Source organism: Hyaena hyaena, unplaced genomic scaffold, assembly GCF_003009895.1.
Source record: "Hyaena hyaena isolate Hyena2069 unplaced genomic scaffold, ASM300989v1 scaffold_56, whole genome shotgun sequence".
NCBI classification, from domain to species: Eukaryota; Metazoa; Chordata; class Mammalia; order Carnivora; family Hyaenidae; genus Hyaena; species Hyaena hyaena.
Window position 1 is genome coordinate 2,183,560 of NW_024080688.1, and position 24,403 is coordinate 2,207,962.

Here is a 24,403-nt window from a genome sequence, read left to right on the forward strand (position 1 = left end):
TCCCTCCTTGTCCTTAACTATTTTTTCCCCTTCCCCTCCCCCATGGTCCTCTGTTAAGTTTCTCCTGATCCACATATGAGTGAAAACATATGGTATCTGTCCTTCCCTGCCAGTGTATAACTTTTTCCTATTTCCTACGAAGGACCATTAATTAGCCTTCATCTGTGCTCAGTAAAAATCTCTGAAAGGGAATTTTACTACTGCCTTATCAGACAATTACTGTATTATTCCAAGGATATTCTTTTCTTGCTACCTTCCCTATGTGAAATTTTCTTATTCCTAACACTGAAGATTTCTGCCTAGATCCATTTCATGTCTTCAATGCACACAGACAGATTTGGATTTAATTCAATACAGAGCCAAACATATGACCATCATTTCAGGAACTACAGAATGTCTTTGAGATTTCCTTTTCCACGGGAGATGAAACATCAGCATCCAGGAAGCTTTTACAGAGAGTATGCAGAGATTACTACACATGTGGCCTAGGGCAAAGAAGACAAATTCTTCAGGCCTCAGCTTCTGAAACCTAAATCAAAGCATGCAGCTACTTCACGGAGCTGGAGTGAGGATTACAAACTGTGGTACTGACGTCAAAAGCCCTGCACACGTGTAGCGCTGATAATATTATTATCAGTGTCCTCGAATCTCCAGTCCTGAGCCTCACCTAAGTAATTCTGGTGCAGTTGGCCCTGTCCGCGGACTGACTCTGGGAACCATTGCAGAAGGTGGTCTTGTAGAAAAAAGGAAAAAAAGCCTGCGGGGCCACTTTTAACTACCTTGACAAGTCTGGATTGGCTCTATGTCTTTCCATTCTCTGTCAAATGTGGTCCCCGCACCAGCAGCAGAGCGTCACCTGGGACTGTCAGACATGCAGAATCTCAGGGGTGCCTGGGTGGGGGGCTCAGTCAGTTAAGTGTCCGACTTCAGCTCAGGTCATGATCTCATGGTTCGTGAGTTCAAGCCAAGTGTCAGGCTCTGTGCTGACAGCTCGGAGCCTGGAGCCTGTTTCAGATTCCTTGTCTCCCTCCCTCTCTGCCCCTTCCCCCACTCGCACTGTTTCTGTCTCTCTCTCTCAAAAATAAATAAACATTTTTAAAAAATGCAGAATCTCAGACTCCCTGTCTCCAGCCCTGCTGGATCCAAATCGGCATTTTCTCAAGGATCCAGGGGATCTGCGTGCCCGCTGCAGTCTGGGAGCACCGCTCTGCCCTCAAGCCTCCCCAGCCTTGGTCGGCATACGTGAATGTGCAGGACAATCAGCTGGGAAGCTTTCAAAGCTCCTGAGGCCTGGGTCCCATCCCCAGAAGTTCTGATCTCATCCGTCTGGGGTGTGTTTTACGTAAAAGCTCCGCAGGGGATTCTGAGGTGCGGCCAAGTTACAACGACCTCTTGAGAGTCTGCAGCGGTTTCTCAAAGTATGGTCCTCCCTCCCTGAACATACTCCCTAGGTACCAACACCCACGTGCTCTGTGGTCTCCTCTGGTCATTCCTGGGAGGAGCACAATCGTCCTGGCGCTCGCCACTTCAGGTCTAGGATTGTTAAAATGGAGTTTATTGCATCCTATGGTTTTCCCATGGTAGTTGTGATTATTTGTTAAACCAGGGTATTTTCTTGATTCAAAGCACCACAGATTTTGAAATCCACTCTCAAAGTGTATAGAAAAAAAAAAACAGGGAAACATCACTGCATCAAAGATACAAAACAAGTGCAAGAAATTCCTGACTTCAGAAAAATGAAAATGTGAAGGAAAAAGCATTTTAGAATGGAGAAGACACAGGATGCCTTTCACATCTGTTTCCCTTGCTGGCCTCTGAGCTCTGTGAATGCTGGAGCAATGGATATCACACACACCTTCCGTCCCTGGTGCCCAGCATGGCACCGGCTACTCAGCAAACTGTGCTGAACAAATGGAAAGCTATACGGAAAGCTCTGGAAATCTCCGTCTCTCCTGCCCCATCTCCAGGCAGGGATCCTGGGGGGCGGCTGGAAGGAGGGAGCTGACGGCTGAAGCTCACATCGAAGACCGTGGAGCTGTGGTGTGGCACCTCAGCTGGCTCCTTTCCCTCCCCTGTCCTTTGTCAACAGTACAGCTCCCTCTCCAGGGACATCCTGACCCTGAGACTCTCCCGGCTGAGAATGTGGCAGCTGAATCTCAAAGGATTTGCTCTGAGAAGCGAGAGAACTCAACAAGTGATGTTCCCTGCCCAGGGCTCCCTCTGAACAAAGAAGCTGTCTGCCTTGTTTGAAGTCTTCTCGTCCTGTTGGCCATCACCACCACCCGGGACACTTCTGTTCCCTGCTGTCAACCATGACAGATGGCCTCTGCTGGACAAACTACATTTATTGATCATCGCTTCAACTTCAAATTTTTAAAAATTCATCAAAGACAAGTACAACTCTATTATGCAGCAAGAAAAGGGGGGAAAGGGAGACACTGGCCGCCTACTTCTGTAACCTTTCACTCAGCTTAGAAGAAGGTGACCTGACGTGAAAACAGCTGATGTGGAGGTCAGCAGGCATGCGTTCCGATTCCACAGCGACCTGATTTCCAGGCCTCGTTGTGGGAGTAGGCAGGCATATAAGCGTAGTGGGGGACCGACCTTGGCAAAGTGCTTTCCTCACCTATAAAACGGAGAGGTTGTATCATTTCATCTCAAAGGATTCCTTCTAGCTCCAGAATTATAGAACTTTATAGAACATCAAAGAGAGAAAAAAATCCTACATAGGTTATAAGATAATAAAATATTAATAGCCTCATATTCTTAGGCTCAATCTTACTGGGTATCTAATGGCTACTTAAGTTTTATTTAGGAAGAATCCAGAGAGTATCAATCCAGAAAATACCTTCCGTATAGAGATTCTTGAGTTTCAAACTTCCAAATGTGACTCAATAAACCTGGACTCTTATCCAATGTCCTGAGTCCCGTGCTCTCATAGGACCTCTCTGTGCCGGGTTTCTCATCTTTGGAGAACCCTGTCTGGACAGAGACTGCAAACAAGGCAAGCCCTTACTGAATGCTAACTGTAAGAGCAATGTAAATAATTGCTACTGTAGTAACTTCACTGACCTCTCTGTTCAGTTCAATCTTACCATAGTTCTCTACCTTCACTCTCAAGGTTCCCTTTTCCTAACTGGCAGAGAAAATGAGGGGATAAATTCCAGTTTATCAAATATTTTCTACATTTAAGTGTTACTATCTGTAAATGCAGAGTTGGAAGTAAGTGAATTTATTTATTTTGAGAGAGAGACAGAGAGAAAGAGAGAGAGTGAGCAGGGGAGGGACAGAGAGAGAGAGAGAGGATCCCAAGCAGCCTCCACACTCAGGGAGGAGCCCAGTGCAGGGCTCAATCTCATGACTGTGAGATCGCAAATGCAAGATCATGACCTGAGCCTGTATCAGGAGTCGGACTTTTAACCAATTGAGCCACCGGGATGCCTCAGAACCAAGTGAATTTAAATGATGGAAGTTAGACAGTCATATTAGATCCTACAGGCAGGTGCCTAATTTCAAAGAATGAGCTGATTTCTGACACTAAATACAAAGGCAGTGAGGTAGGAAGGCAGTAAGAAAAAAAACAAATCTTTTTCTGAGTAGAAAAAAACAGAAATAAGTTTCTTAGGGCGACCTGATCTAAGAGGAGCCACAGGGCAGGAATTAACTGCTAAAGAGGAATCTGTCACCCATAAAGGGAGGGTCACGTGGACACGCTTCGGAGTGACTCTCTTACCCACACGAGGCAGGCATGAGTGCAAAAAAGCAAGCCTCCAGACAGGAAAATGATGGAATACATTTGACATTAGGCTGAACATCATTTAGTATTTCTTTGATGGTTCAAAAGTGATTTCAAATCTTTTAGTGCTTTCGGAACCAAATCAGGAACCTCAGTCATTGTAGGAATTGTTAGTCAGCACAGTGCTAGATATGCCAGCTGAACTGTTCGGGTAAATGGATTTTTTTCTTTTTTGGTTTGGTAGTAGTAGCAGTCAGAAATAATCGTGGGCCAGGAGTTCTGCGTTCTCCGACTGGCTGTGCCACAAAGTCATTGTGTGAAGCTGGGCAGCAAATCACTTCCTTTTACCACACAAATCAGTAGGAAAAAAAAACAAAATGTAACTGGAAAAAAACCCAACAACTTTGTTTAAAAGGCTGACGAAATAAACGCTCCTTTCTACTTGGCTGCGAGCACACAATTCACTCAAGTGGTTCAGTCATGTTCTGGCTGCCGTCCACCTGGCTATTTGCTGAAAAAGCTCAACGTAAGAAAGAAAAGAGGGTGAAATCGTCAACTTGAGTATCCCGGGCTAGAGAAATCTCCACGCTGATCCCATAAACCACGCTTCTCTGACAAATGGCCGTCTGTCGCTCAAATGCTTGAAAACAGGAAATGCGCAAAGGCGATTACACGGTTAGAAGGTGCAGGACGCAAATCCAAGGGTCTGATGCACAGCGATGTCGCAGTCAGCCGCCACGGTGGGAGCTTGCTAAGCGAGCAAAGAGCCCCGCTGAGAGCATACCACTGGCTGTGTCCAAAGAGTTTTCAAACCCTTGAATTAGAGGCTGATGTTGTTAAAACTACAAAATGTAACCCAAACATCCAGTCGTCAGCGCCTCCTCTGAAGAAAGCAGGAGCCTCAAGCAAGCTTTCCCTAACGACGGGCCACAGGTCAGCGACCCGGGCAGTTTCTGACGGAATCACAAGCACTGGCTAATTGTCAGCGATGCAGGAGAGTAGAAGCAATACTTCGCTGAGGGAAAGGAGCACTCAGACGTGGCCCGGTTTTAACCGATGTAAACGCGTGGGCTGTGTGACATCCCAGTGCTGGTAGAGGGGCCGTGGCCGGCAGGAGGGCGGACTGGCAGCCTGTGACCCGCAGTTAGAGCAAGCAGCAGCGAGCTGGAGCCGGTCAGGACAGGCGGGGGTGAGCCGGTTGTTAGCACCCTGTCCACCTCCGCGCCCTGGGGCTCTGCACTGGCAGCCTGAGGCTGGCCGCGGCGGGGGTTGTGGCGCCCCGGAAAGCAGCAGACGCTGCACAGTCAGGGTCTCACCCCGCCTGAGAGACAGCCAGCTGTCCGACAGTTGTCAGGACACCACCGATCAGACACCTTCAAGTGTCCAAACTCTTCAGCCCAGTCACTCTGTATCTGGAAACTCTTCGCGAGGAAATAATTCGAGGAAAGTGGGGGATGGCAGGGATCTGATGCACAAGGAGGCTCCTAATGAGGAAGACGTATGAGAAAACTGTGTGTCAGAAAAGTCACGTCATCTATCAGAAAGGATGCTGATGCAGACTGCGATAGTGTTCTGCTAAAATGCTACAATCAAAGAGAATATAGTATAATCTCAGTCTTTGAAAAATAGGAAGAGATTAGTAGGAGATACACAAAATGCTTACTTAAAAAACAAAAACTTAAAATAACAGCCGAATAGCTTTGTGAGAATTTAAAAGCAGAAAGATGCAGCTGGAAATAAAAAGAACGAGCGGAACCATACTTAGTGTCGTTCATTTATCTGACAGTATTCTCAAACGGGGCACACAACATTGTCCAAAGGAAGTGATGACCTACTTCAGAGTCCAAATCACTTAGTGGGTCACAACTGGTATTTTTCAAAAAGACAGAAAAGAAGAGGACAGAAAATAGAGTGCAGAGCACCTAAGAAAGGATTATTTCGTGAAGGAAAACGCTGATGTCATTGGGGGGGAAAAATGTACTTAAAAAAAGTTTCTTAAGTTCAGGCTACGGAATAATCAGGGCATCAGTTAGAGGTCTCTCTCTTCTCAACTCGGATATGTCTACATGGCTATTGAAATTATCCCACTGGACTTCATGACTTCACAAAATTCATCAATTTTAAAATTTTTAATTTACAATCTCTTATATGGCTGAGATAGCTTACTATATCTCTCATTACTTCGAAAAGACACTGACAGTACTTTTTGATCCGTTCAGAAGAATTTTATTGAGGACCCAAGACAAGTGTTAGACACTGTGGACCCACAGATACAGAAGACGCAGTCCTGCCCTTGGGAGCTTCCTGTCTAGTATGGAACAAAAGTAATTTGACAAGGGCACAGCACAGTAAATGAAGAATAGGGAAAAAATGCAGTGAGATCAGGAAAGGGAAGATCTATGAGAAGGCTTCACTGTGCAGCTAGGATTCCAACAAGGAGACTTTCTTAGGATCTTCACAGGTAGAATAGATTTCAGATGATTTGATACACGGTCAAAGAGAGATATAGAAAAAGTCCGAGGTAGAGGCGCCCGTGTGGCTCAGTTTGTTAAGTGTCTGACTTCGGCTCAGGCCTTGATCTCACAGTTTGTGAGTTCAGGTTCTGCTTCCAGCTCTGCACTGACAGTGCGGAGCCTACTTTGGATCCTCTGTCTTCCTCTATCTGTCACCCCCTCTCAAAAATAAAAATTAACATTAAAAAAAAACACACACACAGGAAAACTTGGTTGGAGCCATGGTTTATGAGGAAAAGAGTGGAAGGTGAGGCAGGAAAGGTGGCTTGGAGTCAGAGAGAAGACACCATTAACTCGTGATCATTGAACCCTAGGTTCTACGTGAGCAGTTTGAGGCAGATTCTTCTATCATGGTGGCGTGCAAGATGGAAGCGGGAAGGCTAACTATCCAGGAGAGAAGGAATCAGGGCCTGAACTATGGTGGTAACTCTAGAAATAAGTTAAAATACAGACACAAAATATACTGGAGCAAAAACTGAAATGACTCTATCACTAATAGGACGTGAGGAACCCAACAGGAAGTGAGCTAGGAAAATCCGGAGGAGCAGCTGATTTGGGGATGGCAGCGGTGGGAAAGGGAGAAGGCAAAGAAACACTCTGCAACATTCTTTGGAGGGCCAAAGAAATCTAACTGAGTTGGAATTTTGTAGTGGTCTATCATAACATGAACATCAGACTCTTTTTTTTAATGGGTAATGAAATGAAACTCAAGAGTTTCTCTGACCTTCGTCCTTTGGTCTTGGAAGAAATCGCTGCAGTGTTTGAGCAGGGACACCAGCACCACATTCTCATCATATTTGATTAAGAAGTAAGGGAGCGCTGGGACTCCTTCTGTGTGACAAAGATCATCATACGCACGTTCGAGGGCTTGAATCTAAGAACAGGAAACACTGAGTTATCCTCCGGACAGTCACATACCCAATTCTGAGCTGAAAATTAACATAAAAGGCATTTTCACGTCAGAAGACTGGAAATGACTGAGCATACCCCTGTGTTTCTTTTGCAGCAAATGAACACAGGAGCGCCCCGCAAATAACAGCACTTCACTTCCATGTAACACCTCCCATGTGCATGTTGGTGTCTTAGACAGGGGCACAAGGAGACACTTCCATGGTGTGGCACGGTGGTTCCCTAAGATATTAACCACGACGGTGTAGGGAGAGAGCTCCCAACATTATTTCTCTCCTGTAATAACCAAGCACTGAATCCATCACTGATAAACTTTACCCTGAATCTCTCCATAAAACAACAGTATTACTGAGGCATACCCCACTTATTATACAATTCACCCACATAAAATGCATAATTCAGTGCTGTTTTTAGGCATGTTCACAGGATTATGCAACCATCAACTCATTTTAAAGTTCCTTTTTTTTAAAAAAAAAAAAAAAGTAATCTCTATACCCAATGTGGGGCTTGAACTCGTGACCCCTGAGATCAAGAGTCAGATGCTTTTCCAACTAAGCCAGCTGGGCACCCCATCGACCTGATAATTTTAGAACATTTATGTCGCTCCTAAAAGAAGCCCCGTAGCCATCAGCAGTCAGTTGTCCTGGCATAATCGTTTTCCTCTACTTACACTTCTTGGGAAATCAGTTCCGCAAAACCACAGCCTTTGATTTGTACTAAACAAAATTACTAAATTGTCATCAATAAGGGTTTCTCGCTGGTGTTAGAACTCATGGTTTAGTGACTGACGTGGTTCATGAATTCAAATCATCTTGCCACTCAAACCTTGTTTCCAGGATAGTCAGGATTCTTCGGCTGAGGGTCGGTGCTGTACTAGCCTGATGATTTTCACTGCCCTCCTCAGCACAACCTCTTTCTCACTGTCTTTCTTAGACCACAAAGGCTACCTGTGTGTGCCATTCCTGGTGCAGAAGTTCCACACCTTGGTGTGAGGGCAGTAGAAGATCTTCTATTTGGTTTCAAAGACTCTCTTCCCAAAGTACAACTAGCGCCTAAGGATCCTCTGCGATGAAAGCGAAAGCCACATTTTGGCAAATTCTTGCAGACTTTCAATATGTTCCTATAGCTCTTCTACTGGCTTAGGCTTTCACCAAATGTCACAGAATATCTGCAAAAAGCACCTCGCATCACTCCTCCAAAATGATTTTACAAACATTTCGTAAATAAGTCTGCTCCTCATGGCATCTTTGGAGGACCCCATGGTGACCACCTCTTCATTCAGACAAGGGCTTGTCTTTCGATAAAGTACTCAAGCTTATTACGCCCAAGTTTACCTGCATTTTGCTAATATGTTGATACCTGTTTTGGTGAAAACCTTTGATCCAAGCCCACTGGCCCCTGAATGAGGGGTATACTCTCTGGAAGGCAGAGAGCAGGGAAGCAAAACCAGTAGTAGAAGTGGTACTTCTTTAGATCCTAGAAGAAAGAATACAAGAGGGTTATAGCCAATGATGAAACGGAAATGCAACTACTGATGTAATTCCCCATCACCGCTCAGACCCACTGATGCACACAACACAGAATCAGCTGGTCAGAAAGTCTCCTCTCCAGCAGAACTCAGGATAGAATACAGAATTTCTCTTTCTCCTAAAACATGCCCACACACCAAACAGTAATCTATCATGAATAACATATTTATCATCCACTTGCCAACAGAAAGTGTTGACAATTATCGTCATCACTGTGTAATACACAAAACCACCCCAAGAGGTAACTATTATCCCATTTTATAGACAGAAAACTGAAGTTTATGGGGGTTGGGGGGGGGGGTGTTGAAGAAAAGAACTTGAGCCAAACAAAGACACTGATTAGTGGAGAGGAAGCAGAATTCCTTTTCCAAAATACCAGCTTCCTCCACAGAACCACACATACTCTACGACTCAACTGGGGAGCACAGCCACCAGACACGGCTCCACTCTTCACAGTCAAATGAACTAAGCATGTTTTTGAAGAAGCTGTACTAACCATAACCTATAAATGTCTGAGATAATAAAATACTTTCAGAAATACCTTGTTGGTGAAATTCAGGTCAACAATTATTAAGCCCTTGCTATGTACAAGATCATACATTAGCCACTCTGATCATAAGAAGATAAAGAAAACCCATTTCAGTCTTTGGGCATCTCACTCTCTATACAGGCAGAGATAACCTGAGCCATGAGTCACAGAAGAGGTTCTAAGGACAAAGAGCGTCAGTGACATGAGACTACATCTTCAGGGGTGAATCTGATGGCTCCCCCAGCAGGGGAAGCGAGGCAGGGGCAATGACTCAGGAAGCTGCTTTCGATAACTGTTTTCTCTCAGGCTGGAGGCTCTTGCCTCTCACCTCTTGCAGCCTTTTTGGCCTTCATCACTCATACTATGGGACCTCACAGTATTCTCGGTGTCTGAGAGCATCTCCTTCGGTCTGTTTATTTGGCTAATCAACATTTCTCCTTTAATCTTGCTAAGAATAAAGGATAGATAGTTGTTTGATGACTTTTTATTGAGACAGAATTCACATTGTACAATTAACTGTGCTAAAGTGTACACCTGAGTGTTTGCCTGGCACATGAGCAAGGTCATAGCACCATCACCCAATCGCAGACCAAGTTCACTGCCCCCAAAAGAAAACTCCAATAGTAGCACCCCCCCCCCAACTAGTTTGTTAGAAATACCCACTCACAGAACTCCCCATTCCCCCCTCCCCCACCCCTAGCAACCCCTCATCTATTTTCTGTCTCTATGGATTTGCCCATTCTGGGCTTTTCATATAAATGAAATCGTACTAGATAACTCTTTAAATAAAAATAAATGTATATATAAACGTGTGTCTACGCGAGAAAAGTCACGTAGATTATAGATTCCAATCTCTAATTCTGCCATTAATCGATCAACTGACAACAAATTCCCTTTTGACAACAGCAAAACAAACTACACAATTGAAATGAATGAAGTGCCTGTTCCTTTGAATCCTAAAAGCAGCAGAAAGAAAAGCAAAAAATACCTCCAGAGATTATACTCTTTTCTTTGTACTTAAATGATTTGTCATAACTGATCTTTAGTCAAAGGTTAAACAATTCAAGATGAAGGACTTTATAATTTCTAAGAAGCTTTATCAGATCCTCTTCAAAAGTCAAAAGGCTTGAATTTCTTAGAATTCTTTTCAGGATACAAAGGACCTCAATTAAATTAAACATAAAGCCCTTTGTATTTGAGGATCTTAAAAGACAGAGACTTTTAATTTTTTTTAAGGTAGGCCAAGAATGGTCAGTTAAAAGGGCAACAGGGCCAATACACACACTAACTCTTAAAACTTTAACTAAGAGCTGATGTTATTTTTCTCATCAAATGCAAATTGTCAGATTCTACTAACTTGAATTCTCAGTACAGAAAATACATTGATGTTAAAGTAACAAACCCAGAAATCTTTAACTAGCACCACTTATCTCTCTCTTAGTAGCAGATCTAGAAAACCCGCTCACATTTACAGACAATTCAAATTATTCATGCCAAATTACAGCTAGTAATCTCATGGAGAATTTAAACATTTTTCTATCGCCCCCACTATTACACAGAAAGCATCATAACGTGTTAGGAAATGTGCTCCTTATAGATAGATGGCCACCCTCAGGCACGGCCTTCAGTAGGACTTTTATCATTCTCTCCTTTGCCTTGGGCAGCATATCAGGCAGCATTCAGAAGAAACAGGATTAGTTCATGGGGCAGCAAGAAAGGCAAGACCTATAACTTAGCAAAAGAAAGAAGGGAGTGGAGGAGAGAGGAGGGAGGAGGGGAGGAAGGAGGGGGGAGGGAGGGAAGGAGGGAAGGAAGATAGATGGATGGATGGATGGATGGATGGATGGATGGATGTGGGGAAGAGGATTAATATCCAAAACTGATAAAGCTGGTAAAACAGTGCACATGGTACACCTCAACATCGATGTGTTTATATGCCTTCCCCAGAGAATTTCTCCTAAAGAAATAAAATGAACAGGAAAAAAAAATCAGTGTGGCCAATATTGCTCACTGCAGCATTTTATAAAATAGTGAATATTAGAAACAACCTAGAATCTATAGAAGATACACTTGACAGAATATTATATAGTCAACCTACTTATAAAGGCTAAAATCATTTCATATGTGGATATATATAGACATACACCCATGTACATATAGGTGTACACACACCTACATGCACGCGTGTTCAGTGTGTGCATGTGCCTGTGGGGGGGCGGGGGGCTCGGATCTCGATCATCAGCCCTGACGTTTCCCCACAGCACCCGTCACCAAGACCTGGTCCTCCCCCTACTTCCCTAGGCAGCAGATGTTACATGGACACAAAACGTTTTTCTTTCCTAATGAACCACAGCTGTGTGGACAGGCCGAGTAGAGCAATGTGAACGCTCTAGTCCAGACACCGCTGGAGGACAGATGGGATCCCCGGGGCGTCATCGTTCTCCTATGGGGATGGGCCCAGCCACAGCGCCCCACGGGATTGCGTCGGAAGGAGCGTGAGCAACAAAGAAGCACGGCTCCCTGAAGCTGATCTGACCGTGTCCTGAGTGACAGGGCCTGGGTCACTGTGTTACACAAACCATGTGGGACCCAAGACCAGTAAGAAGGAGTTAATCCTGCGCCGGGGATGAGCGCCAGCACCTTCGGGCCACCAGTTGGATAAGCGTGTCTTGCGCAGCCGTGCCGTGAACGACACCCGGCAGCGGCCTCGGGGAGAAGCGCGCGGGGCTCAGCCGGCACCGCAGCCATGCACGCAACCGAGACTCCGTTTACCTACCGCAAAAGTCAGGAGGAGGAACTTGTTGAGGAGGACAGGGTTTTCGAGGGCAGCGCCCGATTTTATGGCTTCCCAGATCTGCCAGGACAAAGAGAAGGGTCAGGCCAGGTTCCCCAGCATCTCGGAGCTTCTCCACCCTGTCGAGTGAGGCACAGAGGGGAGAGGCCCCGAGCTCTTCTCTCCTCCAGGCCTCACACCACTCACCCCCGCAGCAAAGGGCAAGTGAGCTCACACCGGCCACGATGCACGGCCCCTCGGCCAGCCACACTCCCTGCGGGGCCCAAGGAAGTGGAGAGAACCCAGAAGCCTTCTCTCAGCACCACTCTGCATCCGAGGAGGCCACCACACCATTTTCGTGCCTCCATGATTTCCTCTGGCAAATCCTTACTGACTGCCCATCATCTACCGGGCACATCAGCATTACAGAATAAAAGACACAGTCCCTACCCTCAAGAAGCTCTGGGTCCGGTGAGCGAGACAGGTGGAAGTGTGTTAATGCACCACCAGGGAGGACGGGCTACCTCAAAAGGATTCAGAGACCCGGGGCGGGGGGGGGGGGGGGGGGGGGNAAGAAGCTCTGGGTCCGGTGAGCGAGACAGGTGGAAGTGTGTTAATGCACCACCAGGGAGGACGGGCTACCTCAAAAGGATTCAGAGACCCGGGGGGGGGGGGGGGGGGGGGGGGGGGGGGGGGGGGGGGGGGGGGGGGGGGGGGGGGGGGCGGGGGAGGTGGGAGGGGAAGGACCAGGGAGGGGCTCTGGGAACTCGGTACAGCGGATTTCTGGAAGTGCTGCTTGGGATTGTTTGCCCTGACACACGAAGGAGAGAGAATGACGAGCTGGTGCACACTCAGCAAGCACTGTGACCAGAAGCAGAAGCTGACATTGGTCTGCAGCTGTTGATCACAAGATGCTCGAGTCGCTAAGATTAGCTGCTCCACTTTGTGTCACTAAGCAAGACGCACAGTTGCACCCACGGGAGCCACTGGGTAGAAGAGGGAAATAAGCAAAGAGAATTTACTGCTATTGACATGATCACCTCGGAGGAGCTGGAGCAGCGAAGAGCAGGCCCCACTCCTGATAAACTGAAGGGGCGGGAACTGCCGGGGAGTGTGGATGGGGGGGAAGGCTGAGCCCTGCACAAGGGGTAGGATTTCCGTGAGGAGCCGTCTGTGGTTTTTGATACTGGATGAGGACCTGACCCAACTCCGTGGAGACAGCCTTTTAACTGTGCAGCCAGAGCGGAGGCCAAGGACAGCTGTCATCACCCAGGTCCCAAGCTATATTCACCTGGAGGGATGCAAGGGACACCCGAGGCAGAAGACTTCCTTCTCTGACCACGCCACCCACATACATACTACTCTTTTGCAAAGACCACTCGACGAAGTGGCTTAGAGGGGACAGGGAGAAGCTGTCGGACCATTTTAAATCCTCACACTAACTCGGCCATGAACAGGTAAGGGAAGGACACTCCCAGCAGAGCAAACGCCATGTGCCAAGGGCAGAGGTGAGAACCAGAGTGGGTGGAGGAATCGTAAGTGATTTGCTGGGACAGGGTCAGAGAAGGTGAGGGCAAGAGTTACGGAGAGAAAAGCCACAGAGACCACAGAGGCCAGGCCACAGTGCCTTGTAAATTAGACAGAACAGTCTAGACTTAGCCTTAGTATACTGGAGAGACTATACGATCATTTCGGAGAGCATTACCGGGCTTAGGACTGGAGAGCCAAGGGGCATAAAGAACAGAGGAGCCAAAGCCACGCAGACACAGGACTCTCAGGGACAGGACAAGCTGCTGCAAAATGCTGGTTAGATAGCAACAGCGAGACTCTTCTCAACTGCCCCACCACGAAATTCCGGCCGCTCCCCAGCTGCAAGCCTGAATGTCTTCTCCCCGACCTTCCCGTCGACGCAGGCGAGCTGGGGAAATAAGCCAAAGCCCACGACCACCTTCGAGTACCGACGACAGACGGGGGGAAACAGAACACGTGCAGCATCTCTTCCCGGCTAACCTCGTCTGCTGCGTGTTCCAAAAGGAGCTTCTTATCCGCGGCCTTGAAAGCCTCGAGCGTGTTGGTGTTAAAGAGCGTTCCAACAGCCGGGCAGCAGTGGGCTGGCGTGGGAGCACTCCTGGACACGGGAGAAACACGGTTAGGCAGGCACAGTGGGGACAGCAGTGGGACACAAAGGACAGCGCTCTGCAGGGCCCAGAGGTCAGCCGCACATCTCTCTGGGAAAAGAGGATCCTCGCTTAAGTATCCTCGCTTAAGAACTACAAACAGGCACCACATACACACACACAGCCTCTATGTTCCCTTGACCCTGATCTCTTGGCATGGTGTTCTTCCCCTGCCCCTCCTGCAGTATAAGTTGATTTCCTGGTTTTCACTCTTTCCCATCTTTAACCCAAAAGGGAATCACCATTTACTGAGCTTCTCCTGTGCCAAGAACCACACAAGGTTTGAATTCTCTTAAGGGCCTTTTCTTCTGGTTAAAACTTTAAGTAACTTGCCTAAGGTCGCACAAACATAGGCAGAGCTGGGATCTAAAGCCAGAACTAGCTGACTCCAAGGTACTGGGCTGCCTACTGCCTATTCCACACTCAAACCCCCCTTCAAGGCCCTGCTGCAAACCCTCCCTTTCCAGGAGGCCCCTCCCATCTTCACTGATGATGGCGGGCACGGGAAACTGAGCATCCCGTCTCAGACCGTCTCCAAGACTGACTGCCATATACACCCAACTAGACGACAGCAGGCTCCCTGCAGGCAGGGAACCTGTGTCCCTCTTACAACTGCACCCAGACCTCCCCAGCCCACACAGGTTCCATGCAGAGCTGCTGCTAAGCAAACTCCTGGGGGTCGTCCGAGTCACACGGACAGTACGTGTCATACCTGGGCTGCCTACCAGCCTGTTGCGTCACAGGGGTGTCATACTCTACACTGTCCCCTTATACTCTTCAGAGTAATCAAACTCAGGGGAGCAGAAGACGGGTTAATTCCGAATACAAACTCAGGCGTGGAAACATCTGGTCTCTTCTTGGAAATGATTAACTTGTGTCTCACAGGTTACGGAGGCCAAACGGTGCTGTCAATTACAGCTAGTGCAGAGAGTGCATTGCACTGCACTGACAGGTAGCTGTTATGTTGCTTCCCTTGGAGTCTGTGTAAGATTGGGTTCGCAAGGGCTCCAAGCAGAAAAGATCAAAACCCAGAGCAGGTGTGGAGGGGTGCCATGGGGGGGACGAGGGGGTCTGCCAAACACTATTTGTGGGGCCCAAATGTCAAGTCCTGGGAAAAAAGTAACTTTCCACAGTCAGAGCCTTCCCTTGGAGGGTGACAAGTCAGCAAATCTTGGTTGTTCTTACAATGTTACTCTGATAAAATATTTTTTCATCCAGGTGAGAGGAGGACATCAAAGACCGTCTTAAGGAGAAGAGAAATCACAAAGGGGCCAGGCTCGGCCTGCAGGGAGGAGGAAGGAAGCATGGCAGTCAGTACATTAGGCCCTCTACATTCAGACTCAGCTTTATGAAATCACCGCTGAGACCAAAGGAAGGAAGCTCTGAGCTTATGTGATACAAGCACAAGAGGAAGGGACCCTCCTTCCTAAGGGCCCGAGGGTCCCAGGTGTGTGAACGCAGTGTCAAATGTCCAAGTGTCATCGCAAGCATCCGAGCAACTGCCAGCATGCTGGCCAGGCTCCAAGAACATCAGTGCTCATGCAGTGAACCAGTGAGGACAAGCCACAGCTACAAAGGAGAAGAACTTTTCATGAGGAAAGCGCCACCAGGGGAGGTGGCCAAGGAAACAAATTTAAGAGGTGGTAGTGAGAGGGAAAGCCACTCTGCCAACCTCTCCAGGTTTGAGTCACTTGTTCCGCACAGAGGTGGCTCAGATGAGGAGTGGAAAGAGCCCCGGACTTGGAAACAAGAGAATTTGGTCCAAATCCTGGGTCCCAGATACATATTAGTTTAGTTTCCTACAATCCCATTGATATGAAATGTCCAGAATAATCAAATCCATACACAGAAGGCAGACTGTGGCTGCCAGGCCAGGGGGTGGGGGAGGGGTGCAAGGGTGGGAGAAGGGAAGAATGTAGAGAAACTGCGAATGGGCATAGGCTTTCTTTCCGGAATGATGAAAACGTTCTGGAACCGGTGACAGATGCAGCACAACCTTGTGAACACACTAAAAACTGCTGGATTATACATTTTAAAAGGGTGAATTTTACAGTATATAAATTATATCTCAATAAAGCTGCTACGAGATCAGAATTAGAAATCTTCCCCATATACTAAAGCCAACAGTGAATTCACAATGATGTGTAGTCTAACCAGGTAAAGGATTGATCTTAGAAAGGCCTGCCTGGGGATGCTACTTCTAGAAACTTGGCCTTCACTTCACTAAGTCTCACGGTGCTTACTGAGGAAAGTATTGCAGCTGGTTTGCACCTGTTATTAATACCTGGCCAAAGGCAGGCATGTGGCCAGGGCATCCAGGACAGACAGGGAGGGTGGTGGCCTGGACGGGATAAACCCCCCAAAAAGAAAGACTGAGGCTGCTTTCCACACCTGGAGGAATCTCTGCTCCACATGCCCTGGAGACCTAGGACGTCCTACTCAGTCCGGGGGCACACATATTACCTCCTGCTTTCCGTAATCATCTGTGAGGTTCTGTTCTTTTTGTTGTTGTTGTTTTTAAATTTTTTTTCAATGTTTATTTTTGAGAGAGAGAGATAGAGCAGGAGTGGGGAGGGAGACACAGAATCAGAAGCAGGCTCCAGGCTCTGAGCTGTCAGCACACAGCTGGACACGGGGCTCGAACCCACAAACTGTGAGATCATGACCTGAGCTAAAGTCAGACGCTTAACCGACTGAGCCACCCAGGCGTCCCAGTGAGTTTCTGTTTGCAACACGCTCTAACAGAGTCCCCTGGTGTCCATCCATCAACCACACCACAATCCCATTCTGACAGCCATGCATTTTGACTGCTTGTAATCGATTTCAAGAGTTATCCGAGCAACTGCACACATCGGATCCGTGTTAGGGGCTAATGAGGTCACAGAGCAAGAGCGAGCCTGGGTCCCACGCAGATGATTTTGCCTGAGTCTTACATTCCTTAACTATTTTTTAAAGTATTTTTTTTTTTTTTAGGGCAAGAGCCTATGCCTTCTATTTCTCTAACAAAGTCCAACTTGAGGCTTAGAAAAGAAAATATTTCTGAGGGCTACAAAGATGAATGTTCCTCAAGGGAAAGCCCAGAGAAAGGAAAACTTTTTTTTAATGAGTCAGTTTTCACATATATACAGAGAATGTCCACCAAAGTCTGTTCTTCCCTTTTTAAACAGAAATGGAGTAGATATGTGTGGCCCATAGCCGGGCACTGCTTCCCAGTCTTCCTTATAAGACAGGCCAGGCCTGGGGCGCCTGGGTGGCTTAGTCGGTTAAGCGTCCGACTTTCGCTTAGGTCATGATCTCGCGGTTCGTGGGTTCGAGCCCCGCGTCGGGCTCTGTGCTGACTGCCAGCTCAGAGCCTGGAGCCTGTTTCAGTCTGTGACTCCCTCTCTCTCTGACCCTCCCCTGCTCAAGCTGTCTCTCTCTATCTCTCCTAGAAATAAATAAAACATTTAAAAAAAAAAAAAAAAAAAAAAAGACAGGCCAGGCCTCACACTCCTCCCAATTAGCCTACGTGAAGGGATGCATGTCTGCCTGGAGACATAAAGTAACGATTCTGGTTATTTTGCTTTTTTTTTTTTTTGCCTTTTTTTCCATTTAAAAAAAATGTTTATTTTTGAGAAAGAGAGAGAGAGAGCAATCGGGAGCAGAGGAGAGGCAGAGAGAGGGAGACACAGGCTCTGGGCTCCACGTTGTCAGTACAGAGCGGGGCTCAAACTCACAAACTGTGAGATAACAACCTGAGCTAAAGTCAGATGCTTAGCCAACTGAGCCACCCAGGCGCCCCATCATTTTTAAGTAGGCTCCACACCCAATGTGGGGCTTGAACTCATGACCCTGAGATCAAGAGCTGCACACACGACTGACTGAGCCAACCAGGTGCCCCCCCAACAATTCAGTTTTAAGTGGCACACAAAGGCAAGCCTTCCAGAATGATGGAGCCGTACAGAAAGAGCGCCAGACTATTAAGCAGGCAGGAAATAAGCCTCCTTTGTGTTGGGCCATCACATTTTTGGGTCTACCCCAAAATGTGAAGAGTAATCGCCGGTGCAAGGCAGTTGGTGCCTGACGAAATACTACTTGGCCACTACCCTAACACACTGTAGAGAGGAGGATCTTAGGGTGCTAACTGCTGGCAGAGACCCATCAGGCTTCTGGAGACTCCAAGGAGAGGGGATTCATCTGGGGCTACGCAAAGCTGAGATCGGCCCAGCATCTACAAACGAGTCCTAGGCCCGTCACCCAGTCAGCTGTGTCCTGCTCTGTTCTGCGTGCCCAGGGCCCGCCACATTCTACTGTTACAACACAGGGGAAGCATTCGATACGTATTTCGGAAATAACCATTGCCTCCTCACATTACAGCACAGAGCACACCACAGTGCAAATAGCTGTTTTCCACCTCTATCCAGAGCTCTGTGTTCCCTAAGTCTTTGTTTTCCTAACACTTATACATCCTGCACTTAGAAGAGGTGTTCAGTCAGTGTCTGATGAATACATTTATAAAGCTTTGCCCTACAAACCAAGCAAATGTACGGCAATAAAAATAAGGATTAATAATGAAAATAATTTGGATATGAAGAGCTCCTTTCTTCTGTGGAGCCCCAAGCACTTTCATTAAACTCCCCAGCTGCCCTGGTCTGTTTGGTCTGCAATAACGAAATGCCACAGACCAGGTGGCAGAAATTTATTTCTCACAGTTCTGGAGGCTGGAAGTCAAGATTAAGGTGCCAGCATAGTCAGATTCGGGTGACCTCTTCCAGTCACAGACAGCCCAAGTCTCGATCAAGGGGTGGAAAGGGCGGGTCAGCCCCATGGGGGGTCTATTATAGGCACCAATCCCATCATGAGGGCTCAGCCTTGTGATGTAGCCTCCTCTCAAAGGCCCCACCTCCTGACACCATGACTTTGGGCATTAGGTTTTCAACATGTTGGCAGGGACACAAACACTCAGAGCAAAGTACCCATCATCCTAAGACAGGGGGATTCAGAAAATCTCAGACTTTTAAAACCAGAAGGAACATCAGAAGCCCAGAGCTTGAGGGGCGCCTGGGTGGCTTAGTCAGTTAAGCGTCCGACTTTCGCTTAGGTCATGATCTCGCGGTTCGTGGGCTCGGGCCCCGCGTCGGGCTCTGTGCTGACAGCTAGCTCAGAGCCTGGAGCCTGTTTCAGAGTCTGTATCTCCCTCTCTCTCTGACCCTCCCCTGCTCACGCTGTCTCTCTCTCTCCTAGAAATAAATAAAACATTAAAAAAAATTAAAAAAAAAAAAGAAGCCCAGAGCTCAAGATAAGGAAAGTGAAGAGGGGGAGACTAAAAAGACTTACTCTAGGTAACAAAGTTAATCCAATGTAGATAGCAGGCCCTCCAGGTCCAGCTCCACCACCGGGGCTGCATCTCAGCCCCACTCATCTCCCCAGTGGCCTGCCGCACAGCCTCACACACCGGGAGTAGTCAACACCACAGTGCAAAAATAACGACCAGTCAAATCGAGCAATTCATGTGAAAGCCATACCTGCGTGATCACAGATTTCCTTAGCTCCCTCAGCTAAACTTTCTGGATGACTCAAGTGTAAGATGTTTGGATTTCGTTATCTGATCAAACCTCACTTCTGGGAGCAGCTTTTTCTATAACTAATTGTTCCAAAGGATAAAATTATTAAAATCTTTAAAGGAAAAACCTTCAGTCTAGTGTCAGAATAAAGGGGGAACAAGTCTAGCTTGCAATGAATGTTAGATTCTCCAGATCACATTGGAGTATTGTATATGCACATGGTGTATACCACACTGATAATATACCCCCTTGATCATCTTCAGATAATTTAATGTTTGCACTTTGCTGGTTCTTTCCCTTATTATCTTACAATTGCTTCAAAGGTAAGTTAGTCTCTACCAAAACAAGAGATAGATTACCAGGATTTGATGTGTTCTGACAAGCAATTACAGAGCAAGATAGCTCTGAAGAGAACAAGAAACACCAACACATACCTTTTAAAGGTATAAAGGCTAAAATCTTTTTATCAAGACTGCATTTTATTTATTCTAAGCCATCTTTCCCCTCAAAGTATAGAGTGTTATTTATCTCAGTATATCAAATCTCTGATTTATATGGTATCGAGGAAAGAGCTAATATCATCTTGGATTTATATTATGTAATATTTTGCAATTTGAGATATAGGAATCAAATGTATTGAGTTTTGGAGATTTAAAAAATACATCCTAAGGCTAAAATCAACAACAGAAGAAACAACAGGTGTTGGCAAGGATATGGAGAACAAGGAAGCCTCATGCACTGCTGGTGGGAATACAAAGTGGTACAGCCACTGTGAAAAACAGTATGGAGGCTCCTCAAAGAGTTAAAAATAGAACTACCCTACCATCTAGCAGTCACACTACTGGGTATTTACCCAAAGAATATAAAAATACTATTTCCAAGGAATACATGCATCCTATGTTTACAGCAGCATTATTTACAATAGGCAACTTATGGAAGCAGCCCAAGTGTCCATTGATTGATGAATGGATAAAGAAGATGTGGTGTGTGTGTGTGTGTGTGTGTGTGTGTGTGTGTGTAATGGAATATAATGGATAAGGAAGATGTGGTATGTCTATATGTAATATATATATAATGGAATATTATTTAGCCATAAAAAAAGACTGAAATCTTGCCATCTGCAACGACATGGATGGAAGCTAAAGAATATATAATGCAAGGTGAAAATAAGTCAGAGAAAGACAAATACCATGTGACTTCACTCATATGTGGAATTTAAGAAAGAAAATTAATGAGCAAAGGGGATAAAAGAGAGAGAGAGAGAGAGAAATCAAGAAACAGACTCTCAGTTATAGAGAACTGATGGTTGCCAGAGTGGCAGGGGTTAAGGGCATGGGTTAAATGGGTGATGGGGATGGGGGAGTACACTTGGCATGGTGAGCACCAGGTGATGTGTGAAGTGTTGACTCACTATATTGTATATCTGAAATGAATGCAACACTGTACAGTAATTGGAATTAAAAACTTAAAAAGCCATAGATAGATAGATAGATAGATAGATAACTATTCTAGGGATATTTTACTGGGAACCCCCTAACCTTGGACTACTGCTACTCTGAAAAGCCAAGCAGTCCTTAGAAAGACAGCTTGGCCTTCCTCATATCCTGCAACTTGACACTCCTAACATGGAGAAAGCAGAAAATGTTGACCACTCCGAAACTTGCCATTCTCCACCTTTAATTGTCTTATAGCCCTTCATCGTGGTTTCTGCTCCACCCTTCTGTGTAAAATCCACTTTGGGAAAGTGAATTCTTAAGAATTGCAAAGGGCCTCATCAACAAATCCAGTGACGCTTGCAGTGAACTCTGACCGTTCTGCTTCTGATATTGTTGATCATCTCTTCCCTTCCTGGAAGCATACATCTTTGGTTTCCGTAATGCTTTTCTGGCTGTTCTTCTTCTGTGATAACTGTTGCCTACTTTGCTAGTTCTGTGTCTTCCTTTGCGGACTCCCTGGTGAGATCCGTTCACTGTTTTGGGCCTTTGTTCTTCTTACACAGCAGTCTTCCTCTCTTACGGCCTCATGAGCTCCTCCACACGAGGACCCTTCCTCCTCGATCCCCATGCCTCTGGGGCATTTTACCAGATGATGCCATCCCAAACTTAACATGTTCTAAACCAAGCGTACCTCCTCTTAAAATTGTATCCACCTCCAGCTCTATCTCTGTAGGAGATAACATGACCCAGCTATATACTTCACTTTTCTCCCATCCCTGCTTCCTAAATTTAGCCACATGTGACCTTGGGCAAGCCACTTTACCTTCTGACCCATTGTTTCCTTGTTTGAAGAAAAGAGAGCTCATTCACGTCTGGCAGGTCTGAAGGGATTATGTAGGTGAAAACACCCATATAATTAAGTTAATAAATGTCTCTCTTCTCTCCAGCACTCCCCATGGCCCACAACCAGGGAAAAAAGGCTTTTTGAGGGGATATGTCATATTTCTTCATACATTCCCATAATATAATGCTTTACACAGTGGCTTGCATACAGAAGTAGCCTAAAAAATGTCCACTGATGCCCATGGATAAGCATCTAAAGGAGTAAGTCAAGAAGTACCAATAAAGAATCACAAAATACTAACTAAAATCAAAAGCAAGTGGGATATTATCTAAGTCTCAATTAATCTAGATGATACTTGGCAGGCACCTAACAGGCTTTGACAATTATCGGCTGAAAAAAATATATAGCTGATAGTCCTAAGCATCTAACACTTGTCTCTGTGTCATGGCGGGGACAAAAGAATCGAGGACCTGGCCCACCTCCCGGGGGCTCCCCCAGTTCTCCCTGTGGTCCATCTATGTGCAAAGTTAAGAATGCTCACTCCTCACAAAAAGCAAACACGTTTAGATTTTAAGCAAAAAAAAAAAAAAAAAAAAAAATACTCACATGTCAAAAGCACTGAACTCCAATGTTAAGCGAGCCGGAAGCCCATGAGAATCACCTGGACAGAAGCATTATCACATTTTCCATTATGAGTCAGTAATAGCAGCATTCATAACTAAAACATTTGTGAATAACTGTATTCTTCTTCTTGGGCCCAAAGTGCCCTGTGCAATTCTGGTCATCCATACTCAACAGGGACTTAGCAGAAGGTGCCAGAGCTTTTCTGAATTTCAGGAATTTGTCAAGAATTAAAAAAAAAAAAAAAAAGATTCACTGGGAAAAATGATTTCTAATCTCTTTCCTCAGCAGTTCTAAGTAATCGGTATTCATTCTTTGGATAAAGGGGTCTTAGGACTCTCTTTCTTTTCCCCCACAAGAGGAAAAGAAGTGGAAATGAACTTGGGTCGAAAGTCAGGAGGTAAAATGGGGACAAAAGGTGCAGCGCAGGGAACGCAGCGAACGTTACTGTCACCATGCTGCGTGGTGACCGACGGCCGCTACAGGAGATGGGGAATCACTGTGTTGTAAACCTGAAACTAACCTAACGTTGTAGGTGAATCACACTCAGATAAAAATCAGTAAATAAATAAATTTACAGAACGAAAGAAAGACAAGGAGTAAAAATAGAAAACGGTGAAGATCATTAATGATAAAGGACAAGAGCGTCCCTTTCTGAAGGAAAGCTGACCCTATTCCGGAGGGCAGAGAAGGTCACAGAAGATGACCTACCATTGTAGTAATAGCCCTTAATGTCCTTGGGGGCTTCATCCAGCCGATACTCATTCAGCTTCCTCTGGGTCAACTCATGCCAGAAGCCAACGTCCAAGGCGCTGCTAAAAGGAGCGAACTGTAGCTTGGAGAGCCCGGGGTCCCCCGGAGCTGCGGCCATCGCTTCCTGCCGGCCAGAAAACAAAACAGAACACAGCAAAATGGCGTCAAATGTGGTGAGAAAGAAAAGCACTTATAATAAGGCCTAATCAAAACAAACAGAAAACGATGGGAGCGAGGCAGGCTACCTGAAGAGAGGACGGGAAACCACCCTGAGCAACGCGCCTGGGGTGCCAAGGTTAGCCTCCCGGCAGCACCCGGGGTGAAGTCCTTTTGCTGCGGCCTTCCTGGCCTTCACCTCTGTGCATCTTCCTTTCTTGCTCAAGTCGGTCTGACCGGTGCACAAGTCTCCTTCGACATAATCACAGTCTCAGAAATGTGTGCCCTCCGGAGTGACCCTGGAGAACTTCACAAGTACCAAACCCAGGCCCAGCCGGGTGGAAGCACAAAGCCAACTGTCAGAGCTCTGAATGCCAGCAGCACACAGCACCCCCAGCTGAGGAGAAGGAAGAAGTTTCTGGCCCACCTAACCACAGGGCCTGCTGGGTTTGTTTTTTTTGTGTGTTTTTTTTTTTTTTGACATCTTTTATCTTTCAAATACATTGGAAATTTGCCTCTTACTCTACTATCTCTTTTACTATTCCATTCTCCCCCCTGCAGCCTCCCCCTGCCCCGCCCAGCAATCAGGCGTGCACACACTAGAAGTCCCCTAGCCCTGCACACACTCCCAGGGGTGCACCTCCCCCCGCTGGAGAAGTACAACCCTAGAGAACTCAATATTTCCAAAAAGCAGAAGCGTAAGGTCTCTTCGCTTTCCATCCTGTCCATCACTGTCCATCCCTGTGACCCGACAGAGTGATATTTGTGCAGCGGAACATATAAAGGGTCACACGAGATGACAATCGTTCACACACTACTGCCTGAGTTTCAAGCCAAGATTATTACCTCGCTTCCAGTGTTCCCAATTTGATCGATTTTGGAAT

At 46.4% G+C, this 24,403-nt stretch overlaps 1 protein-coding gene across 5 annotated transcripts in view; it reads right to left on the minus strand.

Annotated features, from left to right (window-relative positions):
• ATG7 (autophagy related 7) overlaps positions 1-24,403 on the minus strand; it is a 241,284-nt gene that overhangs the window by 203,020 nt on the left and 13,861 nt on the right. For 4 of the 5 annotated variants that reach the window (XM_039231270.1, XM_039231273.1, XM_039231272.1 and 1 more), the window contains exons 2-7: positions 23,322-23,487; positions 22,596-22,650; positions 14,000-14,117; positions 11,993-12,070; positions 8,518-8,634; positions 6,974-7,123 (exon numbers count right to left, since the gene is read on the minus strand). In XM_039231270.1, coding sequence (XP_039087201.1) covers positions 6,974-7,123; positions 8,518-8,634; positions 11,993-12,070; positions 14,000-14,117; positions 22,596-22,650; positions 23,322-23,481 — 678 coding nt within the window. In that variant the 5' untranslated portion in view covers positions 23,482-23,487. Of the gene's footprint in view, positions 1-6,973; positions 7,124-8,517; positions 8,635-11,992; positions 12,071-13,999; positions 14,118-22,595; positions 22,651-23,321; positions 23,488-23,608; positions 23,772-24,403 lie in introns of those variants that run through there. The other variant, XM_039231271.1, reaches the window with a different exon arrangement.